Source organism: Diplotaxodon limnothrissa, linkage group LG19 (assembly GCF_057381915.1).
Source record: "Diplotaxodon limnothrissa isolate DT_005_m linkage group LG19, D_limnothrissa_male_GT1.1, whole genome shotgun sequence".
Taxonomy (NCBI): Eukaryota; Metazoa; Chordata; class Actinopteri; order Cichliformes; family Cichlidae; genus Diplotaxodon; species Diplotaxodon limnothrissa.
The window spans coordinates 31248201-31265427 of record NC_140614.1 but is presented as its reverse complement, the minus strand read 5'-3'; the positions used below and the strand labels follow the sequence as shown (position 1 = coordinate 31265427).

General features: G+C 40.4%; 2 protein-coding genes across 3 annotated transcripts in view; one reads left to right on the top strand and one right to left on the bottom strand.

Moving 5' to 3' along the window:
- Positions 1 to 44: 44 nt before the first annotated feature.
- On the bottom strand, positions 45 to 5654 carry ttc8 (tetratricopeptide repeat domain 8). 2 transcript variants are annotated; one of them, XM_085342720.1, is made up of 15 exons: positions 5521 to 5654; positions 5208 to 5231; positions 4916 to 5036; positions 4750 to 4813; positions 4496 to 4655; positions 4221 to 4310; positions 4088 to 4132; positions 3911 to 3996; positions 3723 to 3810; positions 3516 to 3626; positions 1512 to 1651; positions 1235 to 1409; positions 982 to 1104; positions 344 to 427; positions 45 to 253 (listed from the first exon to the last, which is right to left on the bottom strand). In XM_085342720.1, exons 1-15 carry the CDS (start codon positions 5632 to 5634, stop codon positions 137 to 139), a joined length of 1542 nt encoding a protein of 513 aa, XP_085198846.1. In that variant the 5' UTR covers positions 5635 to 5654; the 3' UTR covers positions 45 to 136. The 2 variants fall into 2 exon arrangements, with proteins under 2 accessions (XP_085198846.1, XP_085198847.1); XM_085342721.1 differs by lacking the exon at positions 5208 to 5231.
- Positions 5655 to 6339: 685 nt separating this feature from the next.
- The window catches only part of eml5 (EMAP like 5), a 51925-nt gene continuing 41037 nt past the window's right edge, over positions 6340 to 17227 (top strand). Inside the window, exons 1-2 of the mRNA XM_085342493.1 lie at positions 6340 to 6834; positions 16482 to 16641. Coding sequence (XP_085198619.1) covers positions 6638 to 6834; positions 16482 to 16641 — 357 coding nt within the window. The 5' untranslated portion in view covers positions 6340 to 6637. The remainder of the gene's footprint in view (positions 6835 to 16481; positions 16642 to 17227) is intronic.

Genomic DNA, 17227 nt, shown 5'->3' with positions numbered 1-17227 from the left:
TAAACTGGCAGTTAATAAATAAACACAAGCCAAAACTAATCCCACTTTGTCCATTTCCAAGACTAACCTACCAAATTATGACTTTTTTAAAGACTGGGTTAAAAGAAAACCCGGTCGTTTGCAGTGCTGTGGTCCCTCACAGCACTGCAAAGTGCTGTCGAAGTTGCTTGAGAAGCTGCTGAGTGTCGACGTGTTCTGGGAAAGCGTCCTCAGATTTTTGGGCTGCACTGTAGCTGCTCTGAAGGTCCCCAAGCTGGACACAGGCAAGAAGATGTAAAGATCACACTTTGTCACTTTTAATTGCACTGCATGATTTGGTTGGACCTTGATAGCGATAAATTACCTTTTCAGAGAGAATGGAGAGATTGAAGTGTGGCTCGTACATATGGGGGGCCAGTGATGCAGCAGTCTGAAGGAAGCCTTTAGACTGGATTAAAGGCAGGGAAACAATTAACACCTGTCATGAAAATGTATATGAAAATGCAGTGTTTACAGATTTAAAGTTTTATTTTCTTTAATTGGAGCAATCCTTACATCACGTTGCCATCATCATTATCACTATGAAAAAAGCTGGAAAACCCTGAAAATTTAACCTTTTAAATCATGTTGGCAGCAGAAGTGTTAAGCAGGTGGATTGCTCATGCTCCTCCTGCTACTGGAAAAATAAAATCCCATATATCTCATGACGCTTTGTCTCATATCAAGCTATTATTGCTAAATTGCTTTATTGCCTAGCTCTTTGTTGGAGTAACAGGGGCTTACTGAATATTGGATTAATATTACGCAAGTATAATTTGAGAGATATCTTTTGATAATATGAGCTGGATTACAGTTTATATGACGCTAATAACTACATTTTAGTGATTTTCTTATAATGGGCTGTGTTATATCACATTAGAGGTCGAAAGGATCACCATTATGATTTCATTACTCATATTTTAGCAGCTTAACAAAGACAATGATTCAAAACTATGTCTTTACCTGTTCAATGTGACCTTTTCGCAGCTCCAGCACAGCCAGGTTGTTATAAGCTTCAGCATGGTCATTATTAAATGCCAAAGTCAGTTTAAAGCACTGATAGGCCAGAGTCAAGTCCCCTATTCCCTGTAAACACAGAGCATATTCTAAATTATACAATGTAAGGTTGTCATTTCAATTAACTAAGTGTCAAATTATGTTAACTGTGAACCATATATGGAAGTGAAACATATTAAGTAATTTTCTGTTAACTCACAACAGCCACGTGTCCTATGTTGTACCAGACATCAGCCTGCTCTTCATCATTGGCCACCAGGGCCAGAGCCCTCTCAAACGAGGACAGAGTCATATCGTACTGCTGGGCGTAGAAACAGCACAGGCCCAGGTTGTTGTACAGTTGGCAATTATACACTCCCATCTGGAGCAGCCGTCTAGCAATGGGTGAAACATATTAAATCACAGATGGTAAATAAAATCTCATCAGATAAATTGTAACAACACATTACACAAATTGTACAGAAAGTTTGTCTGACCTATAGAAGCGCAGAGCAATCTCAGGCTGATCTGTATAGAAGTGATTGCTGCCTATGCAGGCTATGGCCTCCACGTGAGTGTTGTCCTGCTTCAGGACGTCTTTATAGTACTCTGTCGCTGATGAAATGTTGTTCATCTCCTGTCAAAATACCATTTTAGAGACAATTAATGAATGGACGGATGGATGGATATCTTTAATGATTCATGCAACTGTTAAGGTTATACTCCATGCAGCTATGGTGGAAAGTTTACATTAGTCCAGTGGTTCCCAAATAGCTTGGAGGCAAGTCGTTAAGATTTTGTGTCAACCAAACACTATTAGTGTAACTGAAAGCCCTTTTGTCTTTAACCTCAGCAATTCAAGTACTAAGGTTAATATTGCAAAGAAGCTAGGAGTGAAGCTGTTGTTAAAGCTGGCTTCCTTTAACTATGACTGCTTGCATTTCTCCACTTCAGTGACTTTGAAAATGTTACTCATTCCTTAATTTCGTCCAGACTTGACCATTAACAGTCTGCTTTCAGGTGTCAGCCTGTCACTGCTTGGCCAACTAAAGCTGGCCAGCTCTTAACTGGCAAGTGTAAGCAAGACCACACATCACTCATATTAGCTTCCTTTATTGGTTGTCAGTAAGTTTTAATTTTTTTTTTCTTTGATTTTAAGTGATTGCAGGGGTTGGCACCTCCTTAGCTCTCTCATTGAGCAGGTCTGCTGAGCAGAGGCTTTTGACTGTCCTGTGGTCCAGATTAAAACAAAGAGGAAATCAGAAACTTAAATGTACCTTCTCCTACATTGTGGAGCAAACTGCCTATTTACATCAGGGGCATTAGACATTTTTGAAAACGGTCTTTGGTTATTACACCAGACTAAGTCCTGATTACTTTGAATTGTGCTTTTACTGTTTTTGTTTTTTCATTTTGTTTTTTGTTTGTTTTGATTGGGGCTGCAGCTGCAGTAATGCGGACGCTGCACCGGTCCGTCGTGGTGAAGAGGGAGCTGAGTGTAAAAGCGAAGCTCTCAATTTACCGGTCGATCTACGTCCCTACCCTCACCTATGGCCACGAGCTGTGGGTAGTGACCGAAAGAATGAGATCGCAGATACAAGCGGCAGAAATGAGCTTCCTCCGAAGGGTGGCTGGCCTCTCCTTTAGAGATAGGGTGAGAAGTTCGGCCATCCGGGAGGGGCTCAGAGTAGAGCAGCTGCTGCTCCACATCGAAAGGAGCCAGCTGAGGTGGTTCGGGCATCTGACAAGGATGCCCCCTGGGCGCCTCCTGGGCGAGGTGTTCCAGGCATGTCCCACCGGGAGGAGGCCCCGGGGCAGACCCAGGACACGCTGGAGAGATTATATATCTCGGCTGGCCTGGGAACGCCTTGGTATTCCCCCGGATAAGCTGGAGGAGGTGGCTGGGGAGAGGGAGGTCTGGGCCTCTTTGCTTAGGCTGCTGCCCCCGCGACCCGGCCCCGGACAAAGCGGATGAAGATGGATGGATGGATGGCATTTTGTTTTCTTTATTTAAGCAGTTTTATTGTCTTATTATTTTATGACATTTATTCTTTTAGCTGTTAAGCACTTTGGGATACATCATAAAAACATTCCACTTGACTTAACGGCACAAAAAACAACAAATTTAATTTAATTTTAATATACCAGAACACATCAGCGTCCCTGACTGAGGAGGATAAAATTTGTGATGATGTAAAACTGAACAATTTCTTCTGAAAGGAAAACCACACAAAACCATCTAAAAGGAAAATAACTGTGAAGAAACTACATCTTTTGGATCCAGCTGAGAGTGCCAAACAAGCTAAAGAGCCACTCTGAAACCCGAAAACACTTCTAAGAGACACTCTGTCTACTGGAAAAGAGCTTTTGAAATGAACCACAGGCAGCTAGAACTTGTCTGAATTGTGTTAAAGTGCCTGATAAGGAGTGGTTATGTGATATTCGACAATGCAATTAAATAAAAAACTGACTATATTCGAGATGATGATGGCATACTGTACCTCATGGATACGAGCTATTCCTGTTAGAAGGGTAACCTCTCCAGGGAAGTGATCCAGGCCTTGCTTGAAAAGACTGAGAGCCGTTATTGGCTGATCCATACGCTGATAAACCTAAAGGAAAATGAAAACAAGAATAGTGATTTCAAGAAAAACATTGCTTTAGAGAGAGAACCTTAAAATGTACAAACCCTTGGCAATAATCACTACCTTTGCGAGATAGAGATACGTATCTACCATCTCTTGGTGGTTGAGAGCTGATCGAAACTGTTTTTCTGCTTCTCTATATAAACCAAGCCTAAGAGGAGAGAAACAGACATTACATAATTTCATATACATAAATGTTAATTTAATCAAACATTGCAGTTGAATAATATGAAGGATGGTGTGTTACTTGCCTGTAGTAGCATTTTCCCAGCTGAACTTTCCACCACCAGTCTTTGAACTGTGCATGTTCAGTAGCTTGAGCAGCTAAATCCAAAGCCTGTACAAGGAATATAATATTTCTTTACATACAGTCCTGTCATCTAATGTGTGGTAGTTTTCTTTACACTGCAGATTTGTGTATCGCTTACATTTTTCACATCATTTTCATGATGGAAGATGTACTCAAATAATGTCTGTGGAGAAAGAAGATTGCTTCACATGCAGGAAAAACACAATAGAAAACAACTGATAAATGTCTGGAAGTCACAGTTTGAGTCTTACCCTGGATAAATTGGGTTTTTGGGAATACTTGGCCAGATTTAGTCTAGACAAGTTTATAAATGGTCCTTCGGGATTTGTTAGCATTGAAGCCTAGAAAAACAATAAAAGAAATAGGTCATGCTAAGAATTTCAGGCTTTCAGTGTAACATAATAAATAATAAAATGACTGTTGCTATCAGTCTTACATTAATATATTGTCTGCTGCATAAATTAACTTGAGAAAATGCAATAGAAACAGGCATGTGTCAAACATGGCCTTTAGTAGGAATACTCACTGTCCCCAGACGAATGAATCTACCAGAAGAAGCGGTGACAGGACGAGCTGTGCTTGCAGTACGTGGGGTTTTGATGGCCTGCTCCATTGTCCCAGGGCGCCCGGACTGTGTGCTGGGTCTCACAAATCCTGTTATAGGGCGTCCTGATTGTGTCATGGGCCTAGATTTCAGGAAATAAAATATATCTGATTAGAGATTAATCACGAAAGCTTCATCAGTTTGGTTTTTTGTTTTCGTTGTCTTGAAAAACCTACCTGACAGCTGGTGTGGGACCTCCACCATGACATGTTCCAGGAAGTCTTAGTGATGTACCAGGTCCTTGCAGAGATCAAGTGTTATAAAAAAAAAATACTAATTAAGAAAATGTTCAAATTATTAATTTAATGAATTGTGGAATTTGGAGCAAATGCTTAAACTTACGTGCAACTTGAGCAATAGAGTTTTCATCCAGCATCATCTCAGCAATCCCCTCCTGGTCAACCTCGATTTCATCTATGTAAACCATCTCTGTAAGAGCACGGGTTTTCAAGCTCCATGCAGCCTATGACGCAAGTACGCGCGCGCACACACACACACAAGCAAGTTTTAGTCATGTGAAATATTTCACATTTATGTAGAAGAAGGCATAAAACAGTCTGGAGCTACAACACAAATTATCCATAAAAAAGAACAAAATGAGATGGAAAACAGAGACATGTGCAGTCATGGTTACCTCTGAGATTAGCAAAGATGAGTCCTTAAGATAGAGTGCAGACAGTTAGCGAGAGAGTAAAGAGATTTAAGAAAAATGTGAATAAATGGGAAGGAAGCAGAACGAACATAAGACACGATAGAAATGAGACTTGAAAAGAAAAGTAGCGTATAGCAACAGCTACTAAGTTTATAATAAACTGAATAAGTATGATGAAATGCTACGTTAGTGAGATATAAACAACACAGACTCGACTAATCGGGATTATGCAGCAGGTTGTCCAGCTGTCCATCGTTAGCAAGCTAGGCTAACCCTGCTAACTTCACCACAGTACCTGGTCGTATGGGTTGTCTTGTAATATTTTCGTACAAATATCAGAACATTGTTGGAGTTTCCGCCTCCTGAAATAGCTCCACGCCAGAAACAATGGGTCCATCGTCACTTCCATTGCTTTTGCTAATCAGGGAGAAATAGCGTAGATCTAAAAGTCAGTTAGCAAGCTGCTAAGAGAAGATGACTTGAAGGCGAGACCGAGGCTTCCTCTGTCGCTCGGCAACAGCCTAGGAGGGCGGTCCTTCACTGCCGCAATTTCCTCAAAAGAACTGAATAAAATAAAATAAAGTTAAATTAAATTAAATTCATGGGACATCACTGTTCTTTTTAAAATGAATGCATTAATTCAAATTTGATTTACAAGAAATATAGATCAAATAAAATAAATAAAAATATAAATCTGTGGAAGCAGTTAATTTAGGTGAGTAAAGAACTTTCTTACTCATAACTCTTTATATAAGTCATGAAACACGCCACACTTAAATAAACACTTTGAATACTTGAATGGACTAAGTAATACATAATTTTAAAACAATTAAAATTTCAATTACCTGCTTTTGGTATTTTTTTAATTATATGGTTGAAAAGAACACATTAAAAGCACAAATGCTGACATTAAATAAAAAATATTCAGAAATAGGGTCTAGCACCCGGACTGCTTGCTTCTTGGTCATGACGGAGTTGTCCTCTCCTGCTTTTTCCTCCTGAGTAAGTCAAAGCATCTGATTGGGTAACGGACTCCTCCGTCATCTTTGTAGGCGGTGCTTGTGGAATAACAGTACAGCTCCATCTTTGTAGGATTTGACAGGAGCTTTGACCCAACTCGAAGAGGACCGCGAGCCCGGGGCTGAAGTACAAGTAGACTGAATGAAAACACAAGCGTAGAAATCAGTTTCTTAAACAGAGGCAGAGGGCTTTCATATTACCAGGCAGCGAGTCTTTTAATTCACATAACCCGCAAAGATGCCCGATTTCAACGCTTGCTCTTGACTCTGGTTGTTTCCAATGGAACTAGCCTAATGGGACACGCGGGCTTCAAATAAATCCTTTTTGGTGAATGACACTATATCCGAAAGCCTGCGTGATAGCGACAGAGAGACACACACGGAAGTGCGGACATGGCTGACAGGACTGCTCCCAACTGCCACCTGAGACTGGAGTGGGTGTACGGATACCGGGGACATCAGTGCCGCAACAACCTGTACTACACCGCCGCCAAGGAAATTGTCTATTTCGTCGCCGGTGTGGGAGTTGTGTATAACACCCGGGAACACAAGCAGAAATTTTACCTGGGGCACAACGATGACATAATCAGGTAGTAATGACATGTTTATATAAACATATAAATGCATTTCAGCACCGTGGACAGCACCAGACTTGAAACGTGTACTGAAAGTGTAGAGTTGTCATTATTGGAGCTGGTGTCACCTTGTGCAATGTAATGCGATATTTTTCAGCTCCACGGGGAGTGCACCCCTACTTAGCAGCATCCCTAGTTTGCTGTGGGTTCAATATTTTGCTCAAGGGCACTCCAGCAAAGCAAGGGGTCCTTTGAAGACTGCTCTTGCTCCCATGTTGGAAGGAACCACTACACTAACATTAATTACTAAACAGAAACTAATATTTTAAAAATTATTTTGTTGAGTTCATGTTTATGCTTTAAAATTATTTGTCACTGACAATCTACTTTTAAACAATGTCATCCTGGGAAAAGCAGCAACCCATTCGTACAAAAAGGACGAATGGGTTGCTGCTTTAATATAAAATGTGGTTTAATGTAAAATATTTGACATTGATGCTCAACATTTAGTCATTTTTAAAAGAAAGGTTGACAGTGTAGACAGTAAAGTGGGCATATTTACCTTTGTGCAGTCCAATACTAATGTGCAGTATCTGAAAAATGCACTTGAACAAAGCTGTCCTTGAAGGAATCCTTGAATTGGAAAATTGAGGTAATAAGGGAATTAGTAGCTCGACCTCTGCATCTCAGGGAAAATGTTGAAACCTTTTTTTTAATAAAAAGTTATCATTAATCATTATATCACTCATCTTTCTCAGCATGCTGCACAACAATGACCTGTGACCAGTGGTTTAGTGCTTGTGTTGACATATGTGCGTCTGTGTGTGGGTTGGCCTGGAGATGACTAGCTTTATACTGTGTCGGTCGTCAGCTGGACTCCTGCTCCATTATTAATCGGACAGTAGAGATACTAACCCTCCGCTGCCCTGTGAGTAAAGTGCCTGAGTTCAAATGGTGAGCAGGAGGAGTCACAGACTAAACAATAATCTGATATATGATCTGCAAAACTGTTGAAAGTACAAAAGTGGTAAATTGGTGTAAAATCTGCAAATTTGATCAGAGTATTTCAGTGTGAAATGCAGAAACCTCTCATAGCGTGACCATGTGCTTTTTGTGCAGCCAGGTGGTTTGAACTAGCTCTATGTACTTACAGTGCAAGCTAAATAGGTCCCTTAAGCTGTCATTTATTAAATGCCAAGTAATAGCCATTTTAAAGGCCTCAAAGGAGTGCTTATGAAGCTCTTTTAAATACTGCCTTTGAATATGACTTCTGCGGCACAACCAGGAGCAGTGCTCGCCACATTCAGATCTGAATTATCACGTTGCACAAACTCATGTGGAAGAGAAGTGGCTTCTTTAGAGGGACTTAAAATTCAAATACTGCTTCTCTTCATTTTCTTGATGCACTGTTGCTGTAGATTCGTAAGCAATTTTTACATTAATTTGTACTTTACAGGGTCATTGCAGCACTCGTTTTGGGTAATCCCGTAAAAAGTCAATGAATGCCTCTCACCTGACCCACTCATCATCACCTGATTTTTTTGTACAATGGCGCCATCAAACCCACCATGGCGCCATGGAAAATTTAATGGCATTATTATTATCAAGACTGGGCGTGCTGCTCATATCAAGGTAAAAAAAAAATATATATGAATTTAAATAAAATCCTGTAGTAGCTTTGTATACATGTTGTATACATGTGCTCACCCACTCAACTTCATCATGGTTTTAATTTCATGATTTTAAATAGAATCTCTAATTTAATATTTCTCAACTGTTTAAAATTACTGTATTACAAATACATTTTTGGCACAGCAGGAATCAGACATTGAAAGATTATACAAGAAGTTTTATCCAGACAAAAATGGATTCATGAAGGTATGTTGTGTCAAAATGCTAAAATATAATAATGTGAATTAAAAAGTGCAAAATTTCAACCTATCCATATATACCTAGGACATTTATAACTCTGAGTATTTTCACAGGTTAAATTTTTCACAGCTCACTTTGACGGGGTCACATGGGAACATTTGTCAGATTAAACTGATTTTACCCATTTCTCCCACTTTTTTATTCACCCTGAAGTCTGTTTTAACTGGTCTCTGAGTAATGTGGAAGAGCTAATTGGCAGGTTTACACATGAATGAAAGACTGAGCAGACAATGATGCAGTAGTCTAGCCTTCTTTTGGTTGGCCTTTTAGGCGGTTTTAATGCTTTGTTAGAAATGTAAATAAACATGTTACTGGGCGATAACAGAATAGACCTGGGAGACAGTTAACGACCTCCAGTTAGAGCAGAGTACTGTGAGGCACATCATTAGAGTCGGTAGCCTTGTTAAAACTGTTTTTTGCTATTCTTTCCTCATATCTGCCGTTGTTCCAAATGGCTTTTATTCAAGTCAGAAACTCTAAGAGCCCGAGGCTCCTGCTAAACCTCAGCAGAAACAGAGTTTTTCCTGCATATAAACAGTCTTGGCTCCCACTCAAGAAAAATCATTAGGACTATGATTAAAAATACTCTTCACTCTTCTTAATATCTTTAATAACCTGGGTTGAAGTTACACATAAATACTTTTTTTCTTTATCAAATGTCCAGAAACATGAGAAAAATGAACAGAATTCTATCAGGAAACTTAATACAGTTAAGTTTGGCTAACTGTATACAGACCAATCATGCTTATGTGTGTAGGAGGCATGATTGGTCAGATTGGTAAGCAAACCCTGAAGAGAGGAAACACCCTGGGAAGGTTGGCTATACTGCTGGAATGCACCACTTTAGAAAACCCTTAGTTTTTTCCTACCAATCATTAACATGGTTAACACATTCACCTTACATGTGAAAGATCCCTGGGAGATCACAAACCCTGCCTCAGGGTCGCAAGCTAATGCACTCCAAGTGTCGGTGCCAAGCCCTGATAAAAAGGAGAGTTGCATCAGGAAGAGCCAGTCGGCATAAAATCGGTGCCAAATCAAATATGCTGATCCATCCACCGTGGTGAACCTTAGGAAAATAAAGCAGCAGCTGAAAGCACCATTAACGGAAAAATAAAGTTTGTGGAAACTCTTTTTGACTTTAGTCTCACCTCATATTTTTCACCTGGTTGTCTGAGCCACAGTTTGAGACCCACTGGTCTATACTACAAAGCTTAAACCCCGACACTCAGAGCACATACTGTCCACGCAAAGACCGATTCACACGAATACATTCAAAGCAAAAGGAACAGCTGGCTACACTTTTAACTCATAGGAGTCTTACTCACTCCATCAGCCTTATGGGAAAAAAGAGGCTGATCTTTATCTGCCGTGTTCAATGGTAGTTCAGTCAGTAGCTGACCGGGAAGGGGGTGGGGGGAGATAAATAATAAAAAATAAACAAACAAAAAATACAATGGTACTGAAACAAGCTAAATTTCTAGTTTTAAAGCACGTGTGCTGGTATTGTTCTAGAATTTCACAGTGGTTTTCCAGTTGAGTTACCCATGACCCAAACCTAACTGCACACTCAATTCAGGGATAAAGAGATTGCTAGGAAAGCACGTATTTGCAGGGTTTTTCCTGTACTTAAAAACCTTGGCCTCCACCAAAGAGGTTTTAGCCTCCTCTACCAAGGAAATTCACAAGGGTTTTAATAAAATAATTTAAAATCAATAATTTTTAAGTGGGGTTGGCCAGAAATAAGAGAGATCTACGCAGATTCTTGCAGACCAGACGTGCTTGCAAAGTCAACTCCAATGGCCAATTTGAGGCAGAAACATCCCTCTTTTGTTACATTTTATTTCATTTGTGGATGTAAATTCACAAAAGCGTGGGAAGATAGAGGCATGGCGGCCTTCTCCGTGTAGTCATTATTTGATGGTCTAGCCTTGAACGCGAGTTTCATCATCACTGTGACATGAACAGCAAACGCAATAAACAGAATACAAGAAGCTGCCTTAAAATGCAAGCAATAAAATAGGCCTGTAACTTACACAAGCTCTGTATTCATGCTGAACATATGTACATGTGACCTCATGTTTCAAACTGAATGTAAATCGAGCAATGAGAGAAAGCACAATTACTCTCTGGCTGGACAATAACAGGCTGATAAGTCATTTTTTGTTTCTGCACTGTGATCTTTTCTGCATGTTTTCTTGTTTTGATCCTGAGAGTTAATGAGTTAACGAGAGGGTTTCATGAACACAGAAATAAAAGGCCATCTCCTGTTACTCAGAATATCATGTTACCTCTATGATGGATCACGGCCAGAATTATGGATTATAGATGCCAGAGTGAGGCTGGTCTTGTCTCGGTGAGCTTGGAGAGATGCTGTGAATACATTTCCATTAATACTGCTGCAGGGTTTGTACAATAACAACGTGTCTGGCTTGCAGAGAAGAGTCTGTCTGTCCACAAACTAATGATATGAACAAAAAAAAGCATTTTAAAAAATAATAAATACAGTATTTTGACTACTATTGAACAAGTTAGAGCTGTGCATGTGAAACAAATCACTGTGATACACTAGAGCAGTGTGTGAGAATGTGCTTTCAGATAGTTTTACTGCTGACAGCAGCTATGAGAGCTGATATGATTTACATATCCATCTTTGCGTCCATCTTCCATTGTCTTAGTGTTGATTAATATGGATGGTTTGTGATGATCTACTTCCTAAGACGTTATCTTTAGCTTATTTTATATGCAGGCGCCAGCCTCAGTATAATATCATTCTCTATGGTAATTGTTCATTTTGCTTTTTCTAGATCGCATGCTGGAAATGTTCAGCCACCATATCCACAAGGAAAAAGCCTTATTGGAACACTAGACTAATCTGTTACCAATAAGACTGCCTGCTTCATATCTTTACATGCATTTCCATATTGCCAATGAGTGTATTTGCATGCCTAAGTATTATTATTCTTCCCAGGTTTTGGGTTAATTTTGTTAATTGTGTTCAGTTATGGTCTATATTTTTCACTATCACAGCAAGCACCTTGCATTTACATAGCTATTATCATGGGGTGGTAATAATAACAAGGTTTTAAATACATGTGTTGTTTCAGTCCTTGTGTTGTCCCAGTGTTGCATTTATTTTGTATATATGTGTCTCCCTCACACATATATACAGAATCATTTATCAGTTCATCCCACTGAGTCACGAAGCAGGTAAAAGTTTCTGCATTTAGTAATAAAAATATTTCTTTGGTTTCAGAGTATCAATAATTGTTGTCACAGTGTATTTTTATATTTATTTTTTGTCCCTAATTCTATTGAAGTATTCCAGGTAGGATATCTAAGTTTCTTAAAACCAGGAAAAGACTTTATCCAGATGGGTGCGTGTGCAACACATAGCCAGGATACTCTTAAAAAGTCCCAGCACAATCACAAATGCACTCACTGTTAGTAGCTGCCAGGGCTACTCTGTAAAAGGAAGCTTGTTCTCTAAAGAGCTCATCTGTCGTACCCAATTAAGATCCTCCAGAGTTTCATACAGTTACTTAGCACAATGGTATGATTCAGCAGTGTTGTCACTGGGGTTAAAAATATATACAACTGACTGTTTTAAGTGGCATTATGAATGTTTTACACTGATGAGGTGGAAGCGGCTACACATGCTCAGATACCCTTATATTATACTTCACCCTTACCATAAACAGCCTAGATGTCAGTGATGCCTTTTTGACTATTATACTACTTTAAGTATTGTTTAATTGATATATGAAGCATATATTGCTTCTGTGAATCCTCACATTCAAAAAAATATCATTTACAAATGATTAGTGGTTTCTTGATAATTAAACCAATTAATTTCTGTTCCTTAACTAATCATTTGAGGAAAAAAATAAAATGACAATTTTGGTTCTATTTTTGTAACGTCACTAAATTTCTGTAAGAGAATCTTTGCCCCGATCATCATCTATCTAATCAAGAAGAGCACTACTCTACATACCTGCTGCTTACTTTATCTTTTCTATTTTTAGTTTTTGGAGCAAGCTGATGGATTAAAAACACTTTGCAGTATCCTGGGAAATATCCTCTACTATATAGACCTTCTGAAATGTCCTAATCCGCTGCTTCTTTTTAATCCAGTGTAGGGAAAATCAGACAAAGAAAACTACTGTTGCATGTGTCTCGGGAGCTTACTTTAAAATGAGGATCAATTGTGGCCTCCTGTACTTTAATGAGCTCTGTTCATGGGGTTTCCTATCTTTCTTGCAAACCAAGCGTGTCGTTCCTGTGCTCTATTTTTGCATCCTCACTGTCAGAAATCAGCTATATCTATAAAAAAACAGGGAGTTAAATCGCTGCTCTGTTTGCCGTATAGCTCGTTTTGTACTACAGCATTATGCAGATGGAGGACAGATGCATCAAACAGCCGTAGCCTATATGAAACAGGAGAACCGTGGAAATGCACTGCAGGCAGAGTCATTAGTGATGGCATTTAACAAGCTCTTCAGCTGACAGGAATGTAAGGGAAACAGTCTGGTTGTAGCTGGTTCGAAGACTGCATTTGATTTTCACGCTGTAAAGGGGACCTACCACATTTTAACTACAGGATAGGAGTTATAAGTATCAGCACTTCCTTTTTTTGGTGACTCCAAAGATGTTGGAAGTTTTCATCTTCATTAATCATGTTTTACGTCAACACACCAGACAGATTTACCGCAAAGTACCTGGTCATGCCAAAGCAGTTTTCTCTGCTGTCTGTCTGCATCTCAGTATTTCTCTCTTCCTCTGAATGCTATTTTTAGCCGCTTTGCTCAGATTATATAATTCATAAAAAGTAAGATGAGAAATTGTGCCAAGTTGGAAAGAGGTTCAACGAAGTCGGTGGCGTAGCCGGGGCAAAGGGAGAGAAAAAGCAGAGAGGGCTGAAGGATGACAAAGATCAGGCTTGTCACATCAGACCCACCTCAGCTTTCAGAGACGTTACACCACCAAGCTTTATCTGCTCTGTGATGACAGCGCATTACGGATGCAGATAAAGTGTCAGCAGTCAGGCAGAAAGATCCACACTGAAAACTTTGAAGGAGAAAGATGAGACAAAGTAGTTTAGAGAGTCAAAGTGGGCTATTTGTTGGGAGCCGCTTTCACTCAGCAGGTTGATGCTGCTCGGTTCGTGAAGCCTCGCTGGCCCTGCTGTCTGAATACACGCCAGGATTACAAATGCTGGAGAGCAGTTGGCAAAACAGGCAGTCTGATTATAATGGAGGGAGCTCCATCGCAGCGTGAACTATATAGGCCAGGACAAGGTGAGAGGAAGCCTTGCCCAGTAAATCACTCAGGCCTGCCTGGAACGTGACTGGTAGGGTTGCCAACTCCCTGAAAAATAAATAAGGGACACCTCGTGGCCGGGCCGGGCAACCCAGTTGTCTTCACCCTTCCCAGTGTGGTAGCTCTTTTTTTGTGTGTGAAATTATTTTTTAACCATTTGACTTGAACTTGATTTAAGCAGATGCATATTCTTTGTGATATGACCATATGGGAAACAAATGATCATTTAGCCGTTTATTTTTAGCTCACAATGACAACATTAACACAATAAAACAGGTCTCCTTCTTAAACAGAAGCCTGTCATGCTTAACTTTTGAGAATATAAGTAAATCTTTCTTTAAAAGAACTCTGTCCTGCTTAACTTAAAATTATATAAATTAATAGAAAACAATAGAACAAAATCATTCTTGTAACTGTGCACATTTAGTGCATTTAGTACAGTTGGCTTCAGTTGAGGTATTATTTCAGCTTTTCTAATGCTAATCAGCTGCTCCTGTTTGTAAACCCACTTGTTCCCATGATTACGCATCATAACTCATCATCATTATTCATCTATGTATTACTTTTATGTATTAGTGATCTATTTGTTGTAATCATCTATCCTTGCAGTTGTTTATTACACAAAATAAATTATATTATCACACTTCTGGCCACATAGCCCTGATATTCACCGCACATGCCCATATTAACCTTAACCAGAGGGTTTAAAAAAAACAAACCAGTGTTTACATACCATATCTGCTTCTGCCGTGGCCTGGTGGACAAGAAATTGGTTAAGGGTTCCCCGAGCTTTCATGCCCCTCGTGTTCTTCATGTGCCCACCAATAGAAGCATGCCTATGGAAAAAGTGCGCCGGCACACAGTGCAGTGCGCTTTATAGTGCACTTTTCCAGCCAGGTGTTTTCCTTTTCCCATTCCTCCCTGTACTTTTGCAGCCTTTTTTTTTTCTTTCTCTGAGCGAACAAACATTGCTGCTCTAATGCTGGGCTCACACTGTGCGATTTTTGGCCCATTTTGAGCCGATTTTTGAGTCGTGCGACCGATTTGGTGATCAGCCCGATTTTGGCCTTCATCGTGCGTCGTGTAGTATACGTGGGGTAACGAGAAGCGATTAACACCTCACGACCAGCTCCCGATCATCAATCGCTCGTGAGGGTGTCACCGCAGCTGCTCACGCGCAAACACGTAAACGTCGGTGAAAAAGACGGAGCAGCACAGCTGTGCAGCGTGTGATCTGGACACAAGCGATGGAGGCACAACTTGTAGAACTTTGGAAAGCTCATCCGAGCCTTTTCCATGTGGCATCACAAAATTATCACGACCACAACAACCGTGAAAATAGTTGGATTTACACTGCTGCTCAATCACAGCTGCCTGATCATGTTTTTCATTAGCAATTTAGCAAAGTTGATGGTGGTGGTGTGTCTGTGTGAGTGAAAGACAGAGAGAGCGAGCGACAGATTTTCTGTTATAACCTTCATTTTATGGACGCACAGTGTGCCGTCCGAGACTTGCACCGCAGTGTCGGCGTTTGTTCCCCTGTTGGCCATGCTTGTTGTTGTGGTCATCGGTTGTCTTCCGGTATTTTCTCCGTAAGCGACCTTTCCTCAACCAATGAGATGAGCGGTAATCTGACTTGTCATACTCGAATTGTCATAAGTGTGCTGTCAGCTCATTGGTCACAAAGCAGGAGAGGGGCTGGGAATTATGTTTTCAAACAAAGCGTTAATTCCATTAAAAGTTATAGACTACTTTTGATTCTCACTGTATTACGGGACAAAGTGCGTCCCTTATTAGCTCAATACGGGACGTGTACTTTTGTTTCGAAATACGGGACGATTCCGTTTTTTAAGGGACGGTTGGCAACCCTAGTGACTGGGGTCTGGTGAAAGGATGGGTGGAGCGGGAGAAGAGAGTGACAGCTTTATACAGCAGGCTGTTGCTCAGCTGTAGAGTGGGATAGCTTGTAGGTGGGGGAGGTACGAGTGGAGCGAAGGGGGTGGGGATTATGTAACAGTGTTACAAACATATGCCCAGTGATGCGAGGAAACCCCATATGAATTAAAAAAGGTGAAAAGGGCAAAAAATAATTCAAGGGAGGTTATGAATAAAAGCTGAGAAAGATGAAATTCACAGATTTGCCAGTGTTGCTTTTTATACTTTGATACCACACATGAAGCCAGGCTAAGTGTGTGTGTGTGTGTGTGTGCACTGAGCATGACTGAGTTAACTGAACCATGTCACTTCATCAAGCTGCCACTCTGTTTCCATTGGAGACTTAATGTGTTCATTTGCTGGGAGGGTGAATCCCTTGTCTGCACACACAACTACACACTCACACATGTACATGCAATCACGCAAAATAGCTATGCTAACCAGGTGTTTTCTCTGCCCGTTTTCTCTCTGCGCAGCTTAGCTCTCCATCCGGAACGAGTGTTGGTGGCCACGGGACAGGTGGGCAAGGAGCCTTACATCTGTGTGTGGGACTCCTACACTGTGCAAACCGTGTCCATCCTCAAGGATGTGCACACACATGGCATTGCTTGCCTGGCCTTTGACCTCGAGGGACAGGTACTGTTCTTGCAGAATAATGCAAATGTTAAAAGACAGTAAGAATCTGTCACATTAAAAGATGAACAGCGCTGCTGTAGTTTTAATCTTTGCAGTCTTTGTCCAGTGCCATAAAATTTGGGGATGTTTCTAGGGAGCCAAAGAGAGCTGGAAGTGTCACCAGATAGCAGATCTGCAGAACTGTATGAGCATTTTGCAGCTGTGAATGCCATATTTCCTATTACTCCAACTGAGATTACTGAGCTACAGTCGTATTGCATCACAGAACTTGTCAGTTTGCAGTGTTAAAGTGAGATAAACTTTCCGTACGTAACAGGCTTGCATCCAGACAATTTAGTTTTTATTCTCTGACACAACCAACTTTCCAGCAACCTCCTTTTTATCTTTTTTTTTGTCATCGTCTCAATCTTTCTCGGACTTGTCACCAGTTAACGTTTACACACTGCAACCTTCAGATATCATATTGATGTGAACTGTGAAAATCAATACAGAACAGGTTTTGTATTTACACGCCTTTCAAAGTGGACTTTAACATCCTATATTTTTCAGGGAAGGAATATGACCCTGTGTTACTTTCCTGCTCGGG